General features: G+C 44.4%; 1 protein-coding gene across 2 annotated transcripts in view; it reads right to left on the bottom strand.

The window, feature by feature from the left end:
• Positions 1-19476, bottom strand: part of cep128 (centrosomal protein 128) — a 428165-nt gene that overhangs the window by 66725 nt on the left and 341964 nt on the right. Inside the window, exon 18 of one of the 2 annotated variants that reach the window (XM_086002651.1) lies at positions 12647-12708. In XM_086002651.1, the coding sequence (XP_085858777.1) occupies positions 12647-12708 (62 nt within the window). The remainder of the gene's footprint in view (positions 1-12646; positions 12709-19476) is intronic. The other variant, XM_086002652.1, reaches the window with a different exon arrangement.

The following is a 19476-nucleotide window of genomic DNA, read 5'->3' as shown; positions in this document are numbered from 1 at the left end:
AGTGTTTGAGAGCTTCACAGAGCTGTCAAATGCTGACATTTCTTCTTTTAAGAAGTCTTGACAGGTGGCACGTCAGACGATGACGTGCTCTGTCAGTGACTTCTCCCTAATTGGCCTGCAGGGCGGGCTTAACAAGGTCAATCAGGGGAAAATCCCGCTGGTTGGCCAGAACATGATGGAAGCGGGACTGAGACCAGACAAGCAGCAGACCCGCCTCCATTCACAAAATCCAGCCCAAAGAGTTTGCAAAGGGGGGATACAGATAGGTTAAGTGAGTGGGCAAAAATTTGGCAGATGGAGTACAATGTGGGAAAATGTGAGGTTATCCACTTTGGAAGGAAGAATGAAAAAGTAAATTATTTAAATGGAGTGAGACGACAAAATGCTGCGGTACAAAGGGATCTGGGTCTCCTAGTACATGAAACACAAAAACTTAGCGTGCAGGTACAGCAAGTAATTAGAAAGGCTAATGGAATGTTGGCCTTTATTGCAAGGGGTATGAAATATAAAAGTAGGGAAGTTTTGATGCAACTATACAGGGCGCTGGTGAGACCGCACCTGGAGTACTGCATACAGTTGTGGTCTCCATATTTAAGGAAGGATATACTTGCATTGGAGGCAGTGCAGAGAAGGTTCACTAGGTTGATTCCTGGGATGAAGGGGTTGACGTATGACGAAAGTTTGGGCCTATACTCATTGGAGTTTAGAAGAATAAGAGGTGATCTTATTGAAAGACATAAGATTCTGAGGGGGGTTGACAGGGTGGATGCCGAGAGGATGTTTCCCCTAGTGGGGGTATCTAGAACTAGGGGGCATAGTTTCAGAATAAGGGGTCGCCCAATTAAGACAGAGATGACAAGGAATTTCTTCTCTCAGAGGGTCGTGAATCTTTGGACTCTTTGGAGCTGTGGAGGCGGAGTCACTGAATATATTCAAGGCGGAGATTGACAGACATTTGAACTACAAGGGAGTCAAGGGGTATGGGGAGAGAGTGGGAAAGTGGTGTTTAGGACAAGATTGGATCAGCCATGATCTTACTGAATGGCGGAGCAGGCTCGAGGGCCCGACTGGCCTACTCCTGCTCCTGTTTCTTATGTTCTTATGTGGCATCTTATCGAATGCCTTTTGGTAAGCCAAATATACAACATCCACTGGTTCCCCTTTATCTACCCTGCTAGTTACATCCTCAAAAAACTCTCAATTTTGTCAACATGATTTTGTTAAACCATATTGACTCTGCCTAATCATATTAGGATTTTTTAAGTGCCCTGTTACCATTTCCTTAATAATGGATTCCAGCATTTTCCCGATGACTGATGTCAGGGTAACTGGCCTGTAGTTCCCGTTTTCTCTCTCCAGCCTTTCTTGAATAGCGGGGTTACATTTGCTACCTTCCAATCTGCTGGGACCCCGTTCTAGAATCTAGGGAATTTTGGAAGATCACAACCAATGCATCCACTATCTCTATAGCCATCTCTTTTAAAACCCTAGGATGTAGGTCATCATGTCCAGGGGATTTATCGGCTTTCAGTCCCATTAATTTCTCCAGTACTATTTTTTTACTAATACTAATTTCTTTCAGTTCATGCATCCTCCATCTCTGCAGCCACCTCTTTTAGAACCCTAGGATGTAGGCCATCAGGTTCAGGGGATTTGTTGGCTTTTAGTCCAATTAGTTTCTCAAGTACTTTTTCTCTACTGATATTTCACCTATCACCCCTGTGCTCGCTGCCCTACATTGGCTTTCGGTCCAGCAATGCCTCAAATTTAAAATTCTCATCCTTGTGTTCAAATCACTCCATGGCCTCACTCTCCCTATCTCTGCAACCTCCTCCAGACCTACAACCCTCTGACAACTCTGCGTTTCGCCAATTCTGCCATCCTGTGCATTCTCAACTTTCTCCCCCTCACCATTGGCGACGGTGCCTTCAGCTGTCTAGGCCGCAAGCTCTGGAATTCCCTCCCTAAACCTCTCCGCCTCTCTACCCCTCTCCCTTCCTTTAAAGATGCTCCTTAAAACCTACCTCTTTGATCTGTCCGAATTGTCTCCTCCTTTGGCTCGGTGTTAATTTCTGTCTGATAACTTTCCTGTGAAACGCCTTGGGACATTTTACTACGTTAAAGGGTGCTATATGAATGCAAGTTGTTGTTGTTTAAAAGAAGAAATGTAAATTTCTGCCTGTCTTCAGTACCAGCTCTGCTCAGGGAAGATGGTAAGGAAACAAAAACAAAGATCAATATCAGGTCTATTCTAGAGATTAAGCAAAGGCAGCGGGCCTGAAGTTGACTTCAATAAACACACGTCACACTGCCACAAGCTGATTTAGTTCATCAGAGCATCAGCTGCCAGGATACAAGGGAGGGGCAAGCAAGGCAAGAGATGGGATAGGGACAGACTCCAGATACCTCTTTCTTCAGCTAATAAGAGGGCAATCTCTGGATATGGACTTGGCTATTTGTCTAATACCAGGAAAACAGCCCATGGAGAGTTAGAGAGGCCCCCTACCTTGCGTGAGGTAGGCCTCAAAGACGCGCCAGAGATTAAATCAATGTAGTCGAGCATCTTACTGAATCAGTCACTTATGTAGCCCAATCTCTCATATCATGTGGTAGTTAATGGCTACGAAGACCCTCAGAGCAGGGTCACACAGCACATCGCTGATGGGAATAAGAGTTGTTGTCATCCATGCTCCAAGTAGCCACCCGTTGCCAAGTTCAAAACCAAGATAGAAAGAACTTGCGATTTATCACGTCTGCATTACCTCACAAAGTGCTTGGAATTTTGAAGTGCAGTCACTGTTGTTTTGTCGGTAAATGCAGCAAACAGGTGCACTCAGAAAGAAAACCACAAACAGCAAATGAGATGAATACCGAGTTAATCGGTTTTATTTAGGTGGTGTTGGTTGAGGGAAGAATATTGGGCAGGACACCAGGATAGCGATTTGGGATGAGGGGATGGGGAGGAAGGAGCGGTTTGGTACTTGGGGTGGGGACTGCTCCGTTGAACCATATGGGCCAACGAGGTGGTCTGCATTCTTGGTGTTGACCGGTTGGGTTTTTTTTTTTTTTTTAACAACTGGGTGGTCTCTACCCCAAGCACCAACTCACTCCTTTACCCACCCCCCTTCCAAATCACTAATCAAAAGAAGAGCAGTTGGGCTACAGGTGCAAATTGGCTTCTGCGTTTCATACATTATGACAGTGACTGACATGAATCAGTCATTCATGAAAGAAAGACTTATGAAATAATACTGAGCGGCCTACAGGTGGTGCTGTCCAGGGAGAGTATAAATACTCGGGCTCGGGCCCAGCTTGCGCAGGACATTCTTAACAGGAACTAGTGAAGGACACAACTAGACCTCCATGTTGTAAAACAGTTGATTAAAGCTTTGTTTAACGCTTAAGACCAAGTGCCTAGTAGTTTTCTTACGTCAGTGACTACACTTCAAAAGTACTTCATTGGCTGTAAAGCGCTTTGGCACGTCTTAGAGATCGTGAATAATGCTATATAAATGCAAGTCTTTCTTTCAGAAACGTTCTGGATGGCCCACTCAAAAAAAGGAATGTAGCATCAAAACATCAGATGGGTGGCAACCTTACAGTACGGATAAAACCGAAGAGAATGAATGAATAAAATGGTAGGGGTGGGGCGGGAAGGAGTTACTTTTTAAATAAAGTGATCCAATTTGTATTAAGCTAAGCTAAATGGATAATGACAGTATTGAGCACTGCATGCAAATCCACATCCACCACATCTTTTAAATGCTGGTTATAGACAATCTGCAAGTTTACAGCAGTAACACGTTGCTGTACGTTGGGGATATCCAAACCTCTAGCAAACTCTGCAGTTCATTGCAGCTTGATTGAAGAGGGCGCCAAACCTGCAGCCAAACTGAGGAGAAGATGGGGGATTGACACTATTTGCCCTTGGGTTATCTATCAAGTTTCACATACAACTGTTCAAAATTGCTGAACTTCCATAATTTACTGGTGTTGATAGACAACCTCAGTGCAAAATTTAAAGAAGCAGTGGCATTGTTAGTGGTAGAACTGAGAGTCTAAGAACGGGGAAAGCAAGAACTGTATAGAGCCTTTCATGACCTCAGAATGTCTCAAAATGTGTCACAGCCAATTAATTAAATTCCAACAAACTTACAAAGTAATAATTTTAACTATATTACCTTGCTTATATAGGTTACATTTGTTTTGTAAAAGCAAAAAAAAATCAGTAAGTTAAGGGTGCTGCCTGGGAGCAAGTTAATATGTTTTCACTATTAAACTGAATCAAGTTTGGCTTCAGGCTATTTGTGAGGTACAACTGTGTATATTGTTATACATACACTTTAACCGTGCCCGTTTAAATATATGAGCTGTCCAGGAAAACTACATCTAGGCACTCAAGCCCACCTTCACCTCGATTCAGTTTAATAGGCTGTCTTCGATGACGGTGGCAAATTTACCAGGCTGGCCGTCTCAGTGAATCCAGTTGGGCTACAGGTGCGAGAGAGAAAATTTTCATATGCCAATCTAATTTTCTCCTTTACTCGTCCTCCCCTGAAGTGATGATTGATGGGCCCAGCTAATGCCTCATTCAAGTGGCTAATATTCAGGAATGAGTCTAGTTAGGAAGCATCAGTGGGCTATTTGATCATGGGGTGGGGGGAGAAAGAGAGGAGGAGACCTGTCCTTAGTCAATGCCCACACATGTGCATTTCCTGCAGTAGTTCCTGGACAATGACCTCCTGAAGAACATTTTGGCTAACTTCCTTCCTCACCCCTCCCCCCCCACCGTCATAGGAACATAGCAATTGCTAGGAGAAAAAAGACCCAGGTCCATCTAGGTCGCCTTCTACCATCCTGATATAATGATAATGGAGTTGTTGACGAATAGTAGTTAATCTCTATCAATTGGTCTACAACAGACCCAGACATGAGGCAAGGAAAACCCCCAGTGGTGGAAAGCTTTGGAAACCATAGGCCAAAAGTCCTCCCAAGCATGTTACACTTAACACATGTCATTCCTCATACACTGTAGACCAAAATGTTATTTTCTTAAAGAAACCTAGCAAATTTGTATTTGAATGAATCAACACTAACTGCTTCCACCGTCTCCCTAGGGAGTCTGCTCCAGAGGAACATGCAGGTTAACATTGGCACCCCTACACCATGCTGGTCGACGACAGCTGATGCAGCATAATGTAGGGATGAAGATCCAAGACCTTCCTGATCTTTATGGATCAGAACCACTGCAAGGATTCAGCTACTAATCCATTGCGATGTTTCCCAGAGAGCGCTGCAACAAAAATGAATGTAAAACGCTTTTGTGCTATAAAGTACATTCCAGAGAAATGAGAATATGTTATACTGTCTCATTTAAAATAATTTGAAGCACTTATGATACCAAAGAATGGTATCATTCTATGATTCTAGACTAATTGAAGTGCACTTTCAAACAGACAACACAGGCACGATGGGCTAAATGGCCTCTTTCTGTGCTGTATCATTTTATGATTTGTCACTTCCAAAAAAAATCTCTCCTTCCCCAAGAAAATGCACAATTAACATCATAAACTGGCTTTATTCTTTACACTCTTGGCAGGAAGTGATTTCAATAAAGGCTAAAGGGATCAAGGGATATGGGGAGAAGGCAGGGACAGGGTACTGAGTTTTGATGATCAGCCACGATCTCATTGAATGGCGAAACAGGCTCGAGAGGCCTACTCCTGCTCCTATCTCCTATGTTTAAAAAAGGATAAGAAGTGACCCAGACTGCAATAATTGGACCCAGTGGAACTGATGGGTCTGAACACACAAGGGACATCAGCAAAATCTACAGACTGATTACTGAAGAAAAACAAAAGATGACCATTATTTCTCAAAGAACAGAAGATAAACTTGCAGTTGTATAGAAAGAAAGAAATAGTTGCATTTATATAGCGCCTTTCATGACCACTGGACGTCTCAAAGCGCTTTACAGTCAATGAAGTACTTTTTGAAGTGGAGTCACTGTTGTAATGTGGGAAACACGGCAGCCAATTTGCACACAGCAAGGTCCCACAAACAGCAATGTGATAATGACCAGATAAACTGTTTTAGTGAAGTTGGTTGAGGGATAAATATTGAACAGGACACCGGGGATAACTCCCCTACTCTTCTTTGAAATAGTGCCATGGGATCTTTTACGTCCCCCTCGGTTTAACGTCTCATCCGAAAGACGGCACCTCCGACAGTGCAGCACTCCCTCCATACTGCACTGGAGTGTCAGCCTAGGTTTTTGTGCTCAAGTCCCTGGAGTGGGAGTTGAACCCACAGCCTTCTGACTCAGAGGCGAGCGCCTTTAATGTAGAAAAGGTGCTTCACAGAGAAGAAAAGGAGGCCAAATAACATTGCAATTGAAAAGAAAACCTATTGCAGAGGCCTTTGAGAAACTGATGGAATAGAAAATTGAAATGGAATTAGTTGTCAGATAGAACTCACAGTTAAACTCTTGTTAAAGCAATAAAACGTCTAACTGAAATAGAGTTAGAAGTGGACATTAACAGTCTATACTTGGGGAACACAAAATCCATATGCGCTACAATGTACTGAGAGAGGTATATCTCTCCTGCCTTGCATTTTAAGTTACGGCCAAGGATCTATCACAATGAGCATGTCTCCCTCTGCCTAAATCATCAAAAGGGGTCTGGGAATGACTGGTGGAGGGTTGCGAGGGAAGGCATACAGGAATTTCTATCTTCAGATCAGAGCCCGTCCGAGAACTGCCTGTGCCTTCTATTGCCTAAGCCCTAAGCTCTGGAATTCTCTCCCTAAACCTCTCCGCCTCTCTTTCCTTCTTTAAGACGCTCCTTAAAACCTACCTCTTTGACCAAGCTTTTGGTCACCTGCCCTAATTTCTCCTTATGTGGCTCGGTGTCAATTTTATTTGTCTTATAACACTCCTGTGAAGCGCCTTGGGACGTTTTACTATGTTAAAGGCACTATATAAATACTAGTTGTTGTTGTTGAAAGCTGGAGTTCTTGAACAGAATCAATGGAGTCTACTGCTAGCAAACAGCGACATTTTCATTCGGTCTGCCAAGGAAACAAACGACAGACCATCAATGTCCTGGAGCTGTGGCACCTTCAATATTGATGGATGCAGAGGACATTCTTGCTGCAGGAACTCAATGGCCTTGCTTCAACCACAGGTGACATCCAGTTGGAGCTCTACCAGTTATGCCCCTTCAACCTGTGGTCTTTGACTTAATGTCTATTCTTGAAATGTTGACCCTTCAACTTAGGTGTAAGTCGTGGCTCAGTGGGCAGCACTCTCACCTCTGAGTCAGAAGGTTGTGGGTTGAAGTCCCACTCCAGAGAATTAAGCACAAAAATCTAGGCTGACACTCCCAATACAGTAATGAGGGAGTGCTGCAATGTTGGAGGTGCCGTCTTTTGGATGAGACTTTATAAATCATGCTTGACTAATCTACTGGAATTTTTTGAGGATATAACTGGTAGAATAGATAAGGGAGAACCAGTGGATGTGGTGTATTTGGACTTTCAGAAGGCGTTCGATAAGGTCCCGCATAAGAGACTAGCGTGCAAAGTTAAAGCACGTGGGATTGGGGGTAAGGTACTGACTTGGATAGAAAACTGGTTGGCAGACAGGAAGCAAAGAGTTGGAATAAACGGGTCTTTTTCCGAGTGGAAGACAGTGACTAGTGGGGTACCGCTGGGATCGGTGCAAGGACCCCAGTTATTCACAATATATATTAATGATCTAGACGAGGGAACTAGATGTAATATCTCCAAGTTTGCAGACGACACAAAGCTGGGTGGGCGTGGGCGCTGTGAGGAGGATGCAGAGAAACTCCAGTACGATTTGGACAGGTTGGACGATTGTACTGCATTTGCCATGCATCTGCCCAATGTGGATAAATGCGAAGTTATCCACTTTGGTGGCAAAAACAGGAAGGCAGATTATCTCAACGGCAATACATTGGGAAAAGGGGAAGTGCAATGAGACCTGGGTGTCCTTGTGCACCAGTCGCTGAAGGTAAGCATGCAGGTGCAGCAGGCGGTTAAGAAGGCAAATAGTATGCTGGCCTTCATAGCGAGAGGATTCGAGTACAGGAGCAAGGATATCTTGCTGCCGTTGTACAGGGCCTTGGTGAGACCACACCTTGAGTATTGTGTGCAGTTTTGGTCACCTTATCTGAGGAAGGATGTTCTTGCCAGGGAAGGAGTGCAGCGAAGATTCACCAGACTGATACCTGGGATGGCAGGAATGACGTATGAAGAGAGATTGGGTCGATTCTTCTTCTTACTCCTTCTTCTTAGGCAGTCCCTCGGAACCGAGGATGACTTGCTTCCACATTAGAAGAGTTCGCAGGTGACTGATTAGTCCAATGCGGGACCTGCAGTCTCAGTCACAGGTGGGGCAGACGGTGGTTGAAGGGGCGGGTGGGTGGGGTGCTCTGTTTACGTGCGCTCCTTGCGCTTGCTCCCAGCGAAGAGACTCAAGGTGTTCGGCGCCTTCCCAGATGCTTCTCCTCCACTTTGTGCGGTCTTGGGCCAGGGGTTCCCAGGTGTCGGTGGGGATGTTACACTTTTTCAAGGCGGCTTTGAGGGTGTCCTTGAAGCGTTTCCTCTGGTCACCTGGGGCTCTCTTGCCGTGCCGGAGCTCCGAGTAGCGCGCTTGTTTTGGGAGTCTCGTATCGGGCATGCGGACAATGTGACCCGTCCATCGGAGCTGATTGAGCGTGGTCAAAGCTTCGATGCTGGGGATGTTGGCCTGAGCAAGAACACTGACATTGGTGCGCCTATCCTGCCAATGGATTTGCAGGATCTTGCGGAGGCAGCGTTGGTGGTACCTCTCCAGTGCTTTGAGGTGCCTGCTGTACATGGTCCATGTCTCTGAGGTATACAGCAGGGCGGGTATCACTGCTGCCCTGTAGATGATGAGCTTAGTGCTGGGTTTGAGGTCCCGGTCTTCAAACACTCTCTTCCTCAGGCGACCGAAGGCTGCACTGGCACACTGAAGGCGGTGTTGGACTTCGTCATCGACGTCTGCCCTTGTTGACAGTAGGCTCCCGAGGTATGGAAAGTGGTCCACGTTGTCCAAGGCCTTGTCGTGGATTTTGATAATCGGGGGGCAGCACTGTGTGGCGGGGGCAGGTTGGTAGAGGACCTTTGTCTTACGGATGTTTAGTGTAAGGCCCATGCTCTCGTACACGTCGGTGAAGGTGTCGACGATGGTTTGGAGTTCGACCTCCGAGTGAGCGCAGACACAAGCATTATATTTAGGCTTATATTAGGCTTATATTCCCTAGAGTTTAGAAGAATGAGAGGGGATCTCATTGAAACTTATAAAATTCTAACAGGACTAGACAGACTAGATGCAGGAAGGCTGTTCCCGATGGCGGGGGAATCCAGAACCAGGGGTCACAGTCTAAGGAAAAGGGGTAAGCCATTTAGGACAGAAATGAGGAGGAATTTCTTCACCCAGAGAGTGGTGAACCTGTGGAATTCTCTACCACAGAAGACAGTTGAGGCCACTTCATTAAATATATTCAAGGAGTTAGATATATTTCTTAAGGCTAAAGGGATCAAGGGATATGGGGAGAAAGCAGGGACAGGGTACTGAATTTGGATGATCAGTCATGATCGCACTGAATGGCGGAGCAGGCTCGAGGGGCCGAATGGCCTACTCCTGCTCCTATCTTCTATGTTTCTATACCAAGGACCTGTCTACCCTCTCAGGTGGATGTAAAATATCCCACGGCACTATTTCAAAGAAGAGCAGGGGAGTTCTCCCCGGTGTCCTGGCCAATATTTATCCCGCAAACAGTATCATTGAAACAGGCTATCTGGTCATTATTTCATTGCTGTCTGTGGGACATTGCTGTGTGCAAATTGGCTGCCGCATTTCCTACATTACAATAGCGACTATACTTCAAAAGTACTTCATTGGCTGTAAAGCGCTATGCGACATCCTGAGGTTGTGAAATGCTCTATGTAAATGAAAGTCCTTTCTTTCTTTTACTCCAAAAATGCATCTGTGGGAGACATCTAATGACTACTTTTGGGGACGATTTCTTAAGTTCCTCTGAGATAGACCTAACCTTGTAAACTCCTAGTGGTCATCATCATAGAACCATATAATGGTTACAGCACAGAAAGTGGCCATTCGGCCCGTGCCTGCTCTTTGCAAGAGCACTTCAGCTAATCCCAATCCCCTGCCCTTTCCCCGTAGCCCTGCAAATGTTTTTCCTTCAGAAACTTATCCAATTGCCTTTTGAAAGCCACAACTAAATCTGCCTCCACATTCCTTTCAGGCACTGCATCCCAGATCCCAACCACTCGCTGCATAAAAAAGTTTTTTCTCATGTCGCCTTTGGTTCTTTTGCCAATCACCTTAAATCTGTGTCCTCTGGTTCTCGACCCTTCCGCCACTGGGAACAGTTTCTCTCTATCCTCTGTCTAGACCTCTCATGAATTTGAACACCTCTATCAAATCTCCTCTCAACCTTCTCTGCTCCAAGGGGAACAACCCCAGCTTTTCCAGTCTATCCATGTAACTGAAGTCCCTCATCCCTGGAACCATTCTAGTAAATCTTTTCTGCACCTTCTCTAAGGCCTACACATCCTTCCTAAAGTGCGGTGCCCAGAATTGGCCACAATACTCCAGTTGAGGCCGAACCAGAGTTTTATAAAGGTTCATCATAACCTCCTTGCTTTTGTAAACTATGCCTCTATTTATAAAGCCATTCCACCAGCCTGTCTATGTCCTCCTGAAGTCTATCCTTATCCTCCTCACTGTTTACTATACTTCCAAGTTTTGTGTCATCTGCAAATTTTGAAATTGTGCCCTGTGCACCCAAGTCCAAGTCATTAATATATATCAAAAAAAGCAGTGGTCCTAGTACCGACCCCTGGGGAGCACCACTGTGTACCTTCCTCCAGTCTGAAAAACAACCATTCACCACTACTCTCTGCTTCCTGTCAATTAGCCAATTTCGTATCCATGCCGCCACTGTCCCTTTTCTTCCATTGGCGTCAACTTTGCTGGCAAGCCTATCGTGTGGCACTTTATCAAACACCTTTTGGAAGTCCATGTACACCATGTCAACCGCATTGCCCTCTCTGTTACCTCATCAAAAACTCAATCAAGTTAGTTAAACACAATTTGCCTTTGACAAATCCATGCTGGCTTTTCTTAATTCATCCACACTTGTCAAAGGGACTGTTAATTTTGTAAGCTTCCCCACTACCGAGGTTAAACTGACTGGCCTGTAGTTGCTGGGTTTATCCCTTGCACCCTTTTTTAAACAAGGGTGTAACATTTGAAATTCTCCAGTCCTCTTGCACCAGCCCCATATCTAAGGAGGATTGGAAGATTATGGCCGTATCTCCGCAATTTCCACCCTTACCTCCCTCAGCATCCTAGGATGCATCCCATCCGGTCCTGGTGACTTATCTACTTCACGAACAGCCAGCCTTTCTAGTACCTCCTCTTTATCAATTTTTATCCCATCCGGTATCTCAACTACCTCCTCTTTTCACTATGACTTTGGCAGCATCTTATTCCTTGGTAAAGACAGATGCAAAATACTCATTTAGAACCTCAGCCATGCCCTCTGCCTCCATGCGTGGATCTCCTTTTTGGTCCCTAATTGGCCTACCCCTCCTCTTACTACCCGTTTATTATTTATTATCTGCCTATAGAAGACTTTTGGATTCCCTTTTATGTTATCTTTTGACACTTCTTTGTTTTAAAAGGCATCGTGGACACCTGGAAATCACTGAGTCAGGTCCAACAAATCCTGGAACCCCGTCATTGGGGAAGTGTCCACAGCATCGCCCAAATCAATTGAAAGCAAATTGTCACCACCTGGCATGTGGTTTGAAAGACTTAATGAAAGTATGAAATCTTGCCTCGGCCTACCCACTTTGAAGTATTTTTCTTCCAAGTTCCTTTGACAGAAAATGTTCATAATGGTCTGAGGAAAATAGGAGTAAGTGAAGGATGGGCTTATATACATGATGTAGGAAAGCCAAAGACCATGTGACCTTTTGATGGCACTTTACACAGTTTAAGAAGAATAGATCCTGATTTTCCTCCCATTGGCAACTCAGGCTATAGTTCAGTATATACAATGTTAGAAAAAAAGAGGGAAACACTTTTTATTTGAATTAAACAATCACTGTTGCCTTCAAGATTTAACCCCCACCCACTCAACCCCTTAAAGACAGCGAGAGTGATGGTAGTAAAAAGCAGTTCTGCTGATGTAGCAGAATTACAGTCACGACATTATTGATCTGAAACATGAAAAGAAGCTCCCAAGGGACGGAGGAAACGTACTGCAAACATCTCCTAACAGACACCCTTCGTGCAAAGCCCCTGCCATACATCACACCTTTCCAGTTCCACAAAATGTTGCTCCCTGGTCATTTACTAAGGAATCACATTTTATTAACTATAATTTTCTCAGTACTTCCTCTTAAAAAGTAAAGCAATTTTAGGAATTTAAAAACAGGTGGGGGAACTGTCCAAACTCCGTTGACAGTACTTGTAGCTCAGCTAATGAAGGCCAGCTGAGTACTGTTCTTTTTGTTCACATTTCTCACTTAGCTTCTAAGCTACGCCAGAAAAAGTTTTACTCACGTTATATCGTACCTGCAATGCTCTCATCTCTTCATCCTTCCGACACATCTTTTGCAGTAACTCTGTTAAAGGACAATATGGAAGCAAATATTAATTTAGGAACGCAAGGACATACATTCTTTCATTATCACTTAGAATGATTCCTACCTGACTACTGCAATCATCAACTTGAGCTCAATCCAAAACTCTGCTGCCCGTATCCTAAGTCGCACCAAGTCTCATTCACCCATCACCCCTGTGCTCACTGACCTACATTGGCTCCCGATCCCGCAAAGCCTTGCATTTAAAACTCTCATCCTTGTGCTCAAATCTCTCAAGGCCTTGCCACTCCTTATCCCTGTAATCTCCTCCAGCCCAACAACCCTCCGATATTTCGGCCTCCAATTCTGGCCTCTTGCAAATCCCAATTTTCATCGCTTCCACTGGCGGACATGCCTTCAGCTGCCTAGGCCCTAAGCTCTGGAATTCCCTCCCTGAACCTTTCCAAGTCTCCACCTCGCTCTCCTCAAGACGCTCCTTAAAACTTCTCTCTTTGAGCTAGCTTTTGGTCACCTGTCCTAACATCTCCTGATGTCAAATTTTGTTTGATAATGCTCCTGTGACGTGCCTTGGGACGTTATACTACGTTAAAGGTGCTATATAAATGCAAGTTGTTACTGTTGTTTTTACATGGCCCATGTGTCCATTTGCTATTCGCAAACTTAAAGAGAGTCAGGTTACTCATGCTTACATTATGTTAGCTTTTGGTTGATGAAAGCAGAAGCATCTACCGGCCAAACAAGATGGAAGTAAAACTATCACTTGCATCAACAAAATCCATATGGGAGGAATGTTTTTTTTGATGCACTGATTCTATATGGGCTGGCTATCATCCTTACTCCTAGAATCATACAATGGTTACAACACAGAAGGAGGCCATTCAGCCTGTTGAGCCCGTGCCGGCTCTCTGCAAGAGCACTTCAGCTAGTCCCACTCCCCCGCCCTTTCCCGTAGCCCTGCAAATGTTTTTCCTTCAGGTACTTATCCAATTCCCTCTTCAAAGCCACGATTGAATCTGCCTCCACCACCCTTTCAGGCAGTGCATTCCAGATCCTAACCACACGCTACGTAAAAAAGTTTTTTCTCATGTCGCCTTTGGTTCTTCTGACAATCACCTTAAATCAGTCCCCTCTGGCTCTCCATCCTTCCGTCACTGGGAACAGTTTCTCTCTGTCTAGACCCATCATGATTTTGAACACCTTTTCAAACCTCCTCTCAACCTTCTCTGCTCTAAGGAGAACAACCCCAGCTTCTCCAGTCTATCCACGTAACTGAAGTCCCTCATCCCTGGAACCATTCACGTAAATCTTTTCTGCACCCTCTCTAACACCTTCACATCCTTCCTAAAGTTCGGTGCCCAGAATTGGACACAATACTCCAGTTGAGACTGAACCAGTGTTTTATAAAGGTTCATCATAACGTCTTCGCTTTTGTACTCTACGCCTCTATTTATGAAGCCCAGTATCCTGTATGCTTTTTTAACCACTTTCTTCAACAATTTGTGCACATATACTCCCAGGTTTCTCTATTCCTGCACCCCCTTTAGAATTCTACCCTTTAGTTTATATTGCCTCTCCTCGTTCTTCCTACCAAAATATATCACTTTGCACTTTTCTGCATTAAATATCTGCCACGCGTCCGCCCATTCCACCAGCCTGTCTATGTCCTCTTGAAGTCTATCCTTATCCTCCTCACTGTTTACTATACTTCCAAGTTTTTGTCATCTGCAAATTTTGAAATTGTGCCCTGTACACCCAATTCCAATATATATATCTCAAAAAAAGCAGTGGTCCTAGTACCGACCCCTGGGGAACACCACTGTGTACCTTCCTCCAGTCTGAAAAACAACCGTTCACCACTACTCTCTGTTTCCAGTCACTTAGCCCATTTCGTATCCATGCTGCCACTGTCCCTTTTATTCCATTGGCTTCAACTTTGCTGGCAAGCCTATTATGTGGCACTTTATCAAACACCTTTTGGAAGTCCATGTACACCAGGTCAACCCACTCTGTTACCTCATCAAAAAATTCAATCAAGTTACACTATTTGCCTTTAACAAATCCATGCTGGCTTTCCTTAATGAATCCACACTTATCCAAGTGACTGTTAATTTTGTCCCGGATTATCGTTTCTAAAAGCTTCCCCGCTACCGAGGTTAAGCTGACTGGCCTGTAGTTGCTGGGTTTATCCTTGCACCCTTTTTTGAACAAGGTTGTAACATTTGTAATTCTCTAGTCCTCTGGCACCACCTCCATATCCAAGGAAGATTGGAAGATTATGCCCAACACCTCCGCAATTCCCACCTTTTCTTCCCTCAGCATCCTAGGATGCATCCCATCCGGTCCTGGTGACTTATCAACTTCAAGAACAGTCAGCCTTCCTAGTACCTCCTCTTTATCAATTTTTATCCCATCCAGTATCTCAACTACCTCCTCTTTCACTGTGACTTTGGCAGCATCTTCTTCCTTGGTAAAGGCAGATGCAAAGTCCTCATTTAGTACCTCAGCCATACCCTCTGCCTGCATGCGTAGGTCTTTTTGGTCCCTAATCGGCCCCACCCCTCCTCTTACTACCTGTTTACTATTTATATACCTATGGAAGACTTCTGGATTCCCTTTTATGTTAGCTGCCAATCTACACTCATACTCTCTCTTTGCCCCTCTTATTTCCTTTTTCACTTCCCCTCTGAACTTTCTATATTCAGCCTGGTTCTCACTTGCATTCTCAACCTGACATCTGTCATACGCCCCCTTTTTCTGCTTCATCTTACTCTTTTGTCATTCAAGGAGCTCTGGCTTTGGAGGCCCTACTTTCCCCCTAATGGGAATGTAACTCAACTATACCGGAACCATCTCCTCTTTAAAAGGTAGCCCATTGGTCGATTACAGTTTTGCCTGCCAATCTTTGATTTCAATTTACCCGGGCCAGATCCATTCTCAACCCACCGAAATTGGCTTTCGTCCAATTAAGTATTTTTACTCTAGTTGCTCCATGTCCTTTTCCATAGCTAGTCTAAACCTTATGATACTATGATCACTGTTCCCTAAATGTTCCCCTACTGACACTTGCTCTACTTGACCCACCTCATTCCCCAGAACCAGCAATGCCTCCTTCCTTGTTGGGCCAGAAATGTACTGATCAAGAAAGTTCTCCTGAACACTCTTCAGAAATTCTTCCCCCTCTCTGCCCTTTACACGATTACTATCCCAGTCTATATTTGGATGGTTGAAGTCCCCCATTATTACTACTCTATAGTTCTTACACCTCTCTAACTTCCCTGCAAATTTGCTCCTCTATATCCTTCCCAGTAGTTGGCGGCCGATAGACTACACCTAGTAGTGTAATGGCACCTCTATTATTTCTTAACTCTAACCAAGTAGATTCTGTCCTTGACCCCTCCAGGACACCCTCTCTCTCCAGCACTGTAATATTCTCCTTAATCAGTACTGCATGCCACCCCACCTCCTTTCTTTCCTTCCCTATCTTTCCTGAACACCTTATATCCAGGAATATTTAATACCCAATCCTGCCCTTTTTTGAGCCAGGTCTCTGTTATTGCCACAACATCATATTCCCATGTGGCTATTTGTGCCTGCAGCTCACCAACCTTACTTCCACACTTCTTGCATTCACACACATGCACTGTAAACCTATCTTAGACATTCTTGTATTCTCTCTTAGTCTGACCCCACCTAATACCGTACTATTTCTTACTCTAGTGCTATCTGTCTCTCCCAATCCTTTTTGCACCTTGTTTCTCCTTTCTAATGCTACACCCTGGTGCCCATCTCCCTGCCAAATTAGTGTTGTGCAAAAATTATTCCAGAGTGTTTCAACTTACTAGCTTTCTCAACTTCGATGGGAGTGCCAAGCAAACGGTCAGTTTAAGAGTCTCATTATGCATTAACAAAATGAATGCTCAGGGTGCGTTGTGAAGACACTGGGGCAGATTATTCCTGGCGAAGAGCTTCCTCCGAACAGGAGCCCACGTTGGGAATTCCTGTGCGGAAGTCAGTGTGCCCGACTCGCGTGCTGCATGATTTTCTGTTCTGAATGAATAGCAAATCGGGGAGACCACAAACAGGGTGTACTGACTTCACGCTCAGATTCCTAATATGGACATACAACATTGATGGGCAGGAAAAGACCAGCTGGTCCATCAAGCCTGCTCAACACCATGATGGCCGGAGCATCATAACTCGACACTTCCGCCCTCGCCCTCCCCCACTGCCATCCCATCACACAAAGCTTTGCGCTGGGAGAATTAAATTATAACATTTAGCCTATATCTAATTAAGTATTTCCTCATCTTTCCCTCCCTCATCTTTGTTGCTATTTTTAGTTCTCACTTCTCCAACTTTGTTTGACTTATTTTATGACTAGAATGGCACTGTGGTTTAAAACAACAGAATTTCATCTCAGACATGGATTTGAATCCAGTCCAGGCCAACAAGATTAAATCTCCCGTCTCTGTTGGCCGTTAGGTTCTTGAAGTAAATGTGTTTGGGAACTATCCAACCAGTCTATCAAAAAGTCCAGAGCGTAAAGTTGGTCATAACTGGCACCATTTTGGTGATTTCATTTCAGAAGGATGGCTGTTGTGAAAAATAGAAAGGTCTGAATGGTGATGTGGATGGTCCTCTTTTGAGCTGGAGATGAAAGCACAATGATACAAGCAGTGCATGAGAGAGAAGGAACTTGTATTTACACAGCAGCTTATCAGGACACTCCAAAGTGCTCCACGGCCAATAAATTGTTTTTGAACTGCAGTCAATGTTTGTACAGGCAAATTCAGCAGCCAAGAGCAAAGCAATGAATGAGCAATTAATTTGTTTTAGTGGTGTTGGTTGAAGGGTGTATGTTGGCCAGGACATCGGGAAAACTTCGAATGGTGCCGTGGCAGTGTTAACACTCAGGCAGACAAGACTTCAGTTTAATATCTCACGCAAAACACAGCACCTTTGACAATGCAGCACTGAAGTGTTCGCACACACACTCATCAACGTATATGCAAGTGCACGCGCACATATATTGATTTAGAGCTGGCATTGTGCCATTGGCTCCTGATATGAGAGTCTCCCCACAGCCAGCAGCAACATCCAAGTAAACTTGCCAGATTCGCTAAGGCTGCAGCCATGCAAGACGCCACTTTGTTTTTTGCTGTCAGCCTCAGCGAATCCAGCAAGATTACATTGGGGTTGCCATCTGCTGCATGGGCTCTGCGTGTTGGAGGCTGGCAGCACCAACATGGCACTAGATCAATAGAAAAGCAACGCCACACACACAGGTATCTCCCCCCGGGTCAGCTTGGGCTCAGTGGGTAGCACGCTCGTCTCCGAGTCAGAAGGTTGTGGGTTCAAGTCCCACTCCCGAGACTTGAGCATAAAAATCTAGGCTGACACTAAATCTAAGCTGCACTGTCAGAGGTGCCGTCTTTTGGATGGGACGTTAAACCGAGGTTCCGTCTGCCTTCTCAGATCCCATGGCATTATTTCAAAGAAGAGCAGGGGAGTTATCCCCAGTGCCCTGGCCAATATCAATCAACATCACTAAAATGGATTATCTGGTCATTATGAAATTGCTGTTTGTGGGAGCTTGCTGTGTCCAAATTGGCTGCACGTTTCCTACATTACAACAGTGACTAAACTTCAAAAGTACTTCATTGGCTGTAAAGCACTTTGGGATGTCCTGAGGTTGTGAAAGGCACTATAGAAATGCAAGTCTTTCTCTCGAGTTCACACAATTATTTCTCTATGTTCGACTTTAACACTACCAAAGAGGTCACGTTCTTCTTCACCCCTCCCCCATTAAAATAGTAAATGTATGATCACCTAAATCACATAGAATTACAATGAGGAAGGAGGCATTGCTGAATCTGGTTCTGGGAAATGAGGTGGGTCAAGTAGAGCAAGTGTCATAAGGGGAACATTTAGGGAACAGTGATCATAGTATCATAAGGTTTAGATTAGCTATGGAAAAGGACAGGGAGCAATCTAGAGTAAAAATATTTAATTGGAGAAAGGCAAATTTTAGTGGGTTGAGAATGGATCTGGCCCGGGTAAATTGGAATCAAAGATTGGCAGGCAAATCTTTAATCGACCAATGGGCTACCTTTAAAGAGGAGATGTGGTCTGGGTAGTGCCAAGGTACATTCCCACGAGGGGGAAAGGTAGGGCAACTAAAGTCAGAGTTCCCTGGATGACGAAAAAGATAGACAGTAAGATGAAGCAGAAAAAGAGCACGTAAATCGAGAGTTTCCTGTACTATTTCCTTAGTGATAGTGATTGTCTTTAGCTCCCCCCTCCCTGTGGCCCCTTGATTATCCATTATTGGGATGTTGTTAGTGTCTTCTACCGTGAAGACAGATACAAAATATTTGTTCAGAGTCTCTGCTATTTCTTCGTTCCCCATTATTAATTCCCCAGTCTCATCCTCTAAGAGACCAACGTTTACTTTAGCTACTCTCTTCCTTTTTATATTCCTGTAGAAGCTCTTACTATCTGTTTTAATATTTCTTGCCAGTTTACTCTTATAATTCATCTTCTCTCTTTTTTTTTTAGTCATCCTTTGCTGGTTTTTTAAAAATTTCCCAATCCTCTGGTCTGCCACCAATCTTGGCAAAATTGTATGCCTTCGTTTTCAATTTGATGCCATCCTTTACTTCCTTAGTTAGCCAGGATGGTGCTCGTTCTCTCTCACTGGAATATATTTTTGTTGAAAGTTATGAAATATCTCCTTAAATATCCACCACTGCATTTCAACTGTCTTACCCTTTTAATTTATTTTTCTAG

Source organism: Somniosus microcephalus, chromosome 12 (genome assembly GCF_052327205.1).
Source record: "Somniosus microcephalus isolate GS21.2 chromosome 12, FLI_Smic_1.0, whole genome shotgun sequence".
Taxonomy (NCBI): Eukaryota; Metazoa; Chordata; class Chondrichthyes; order Squaliformes; family Somniosidae; genus Somniosus; species Somniosus microcephalus.
Note: the sequence above shows the minus strand (reverse complement) of the source record. Positions and strands in the feature narration are given on the sequence as shown.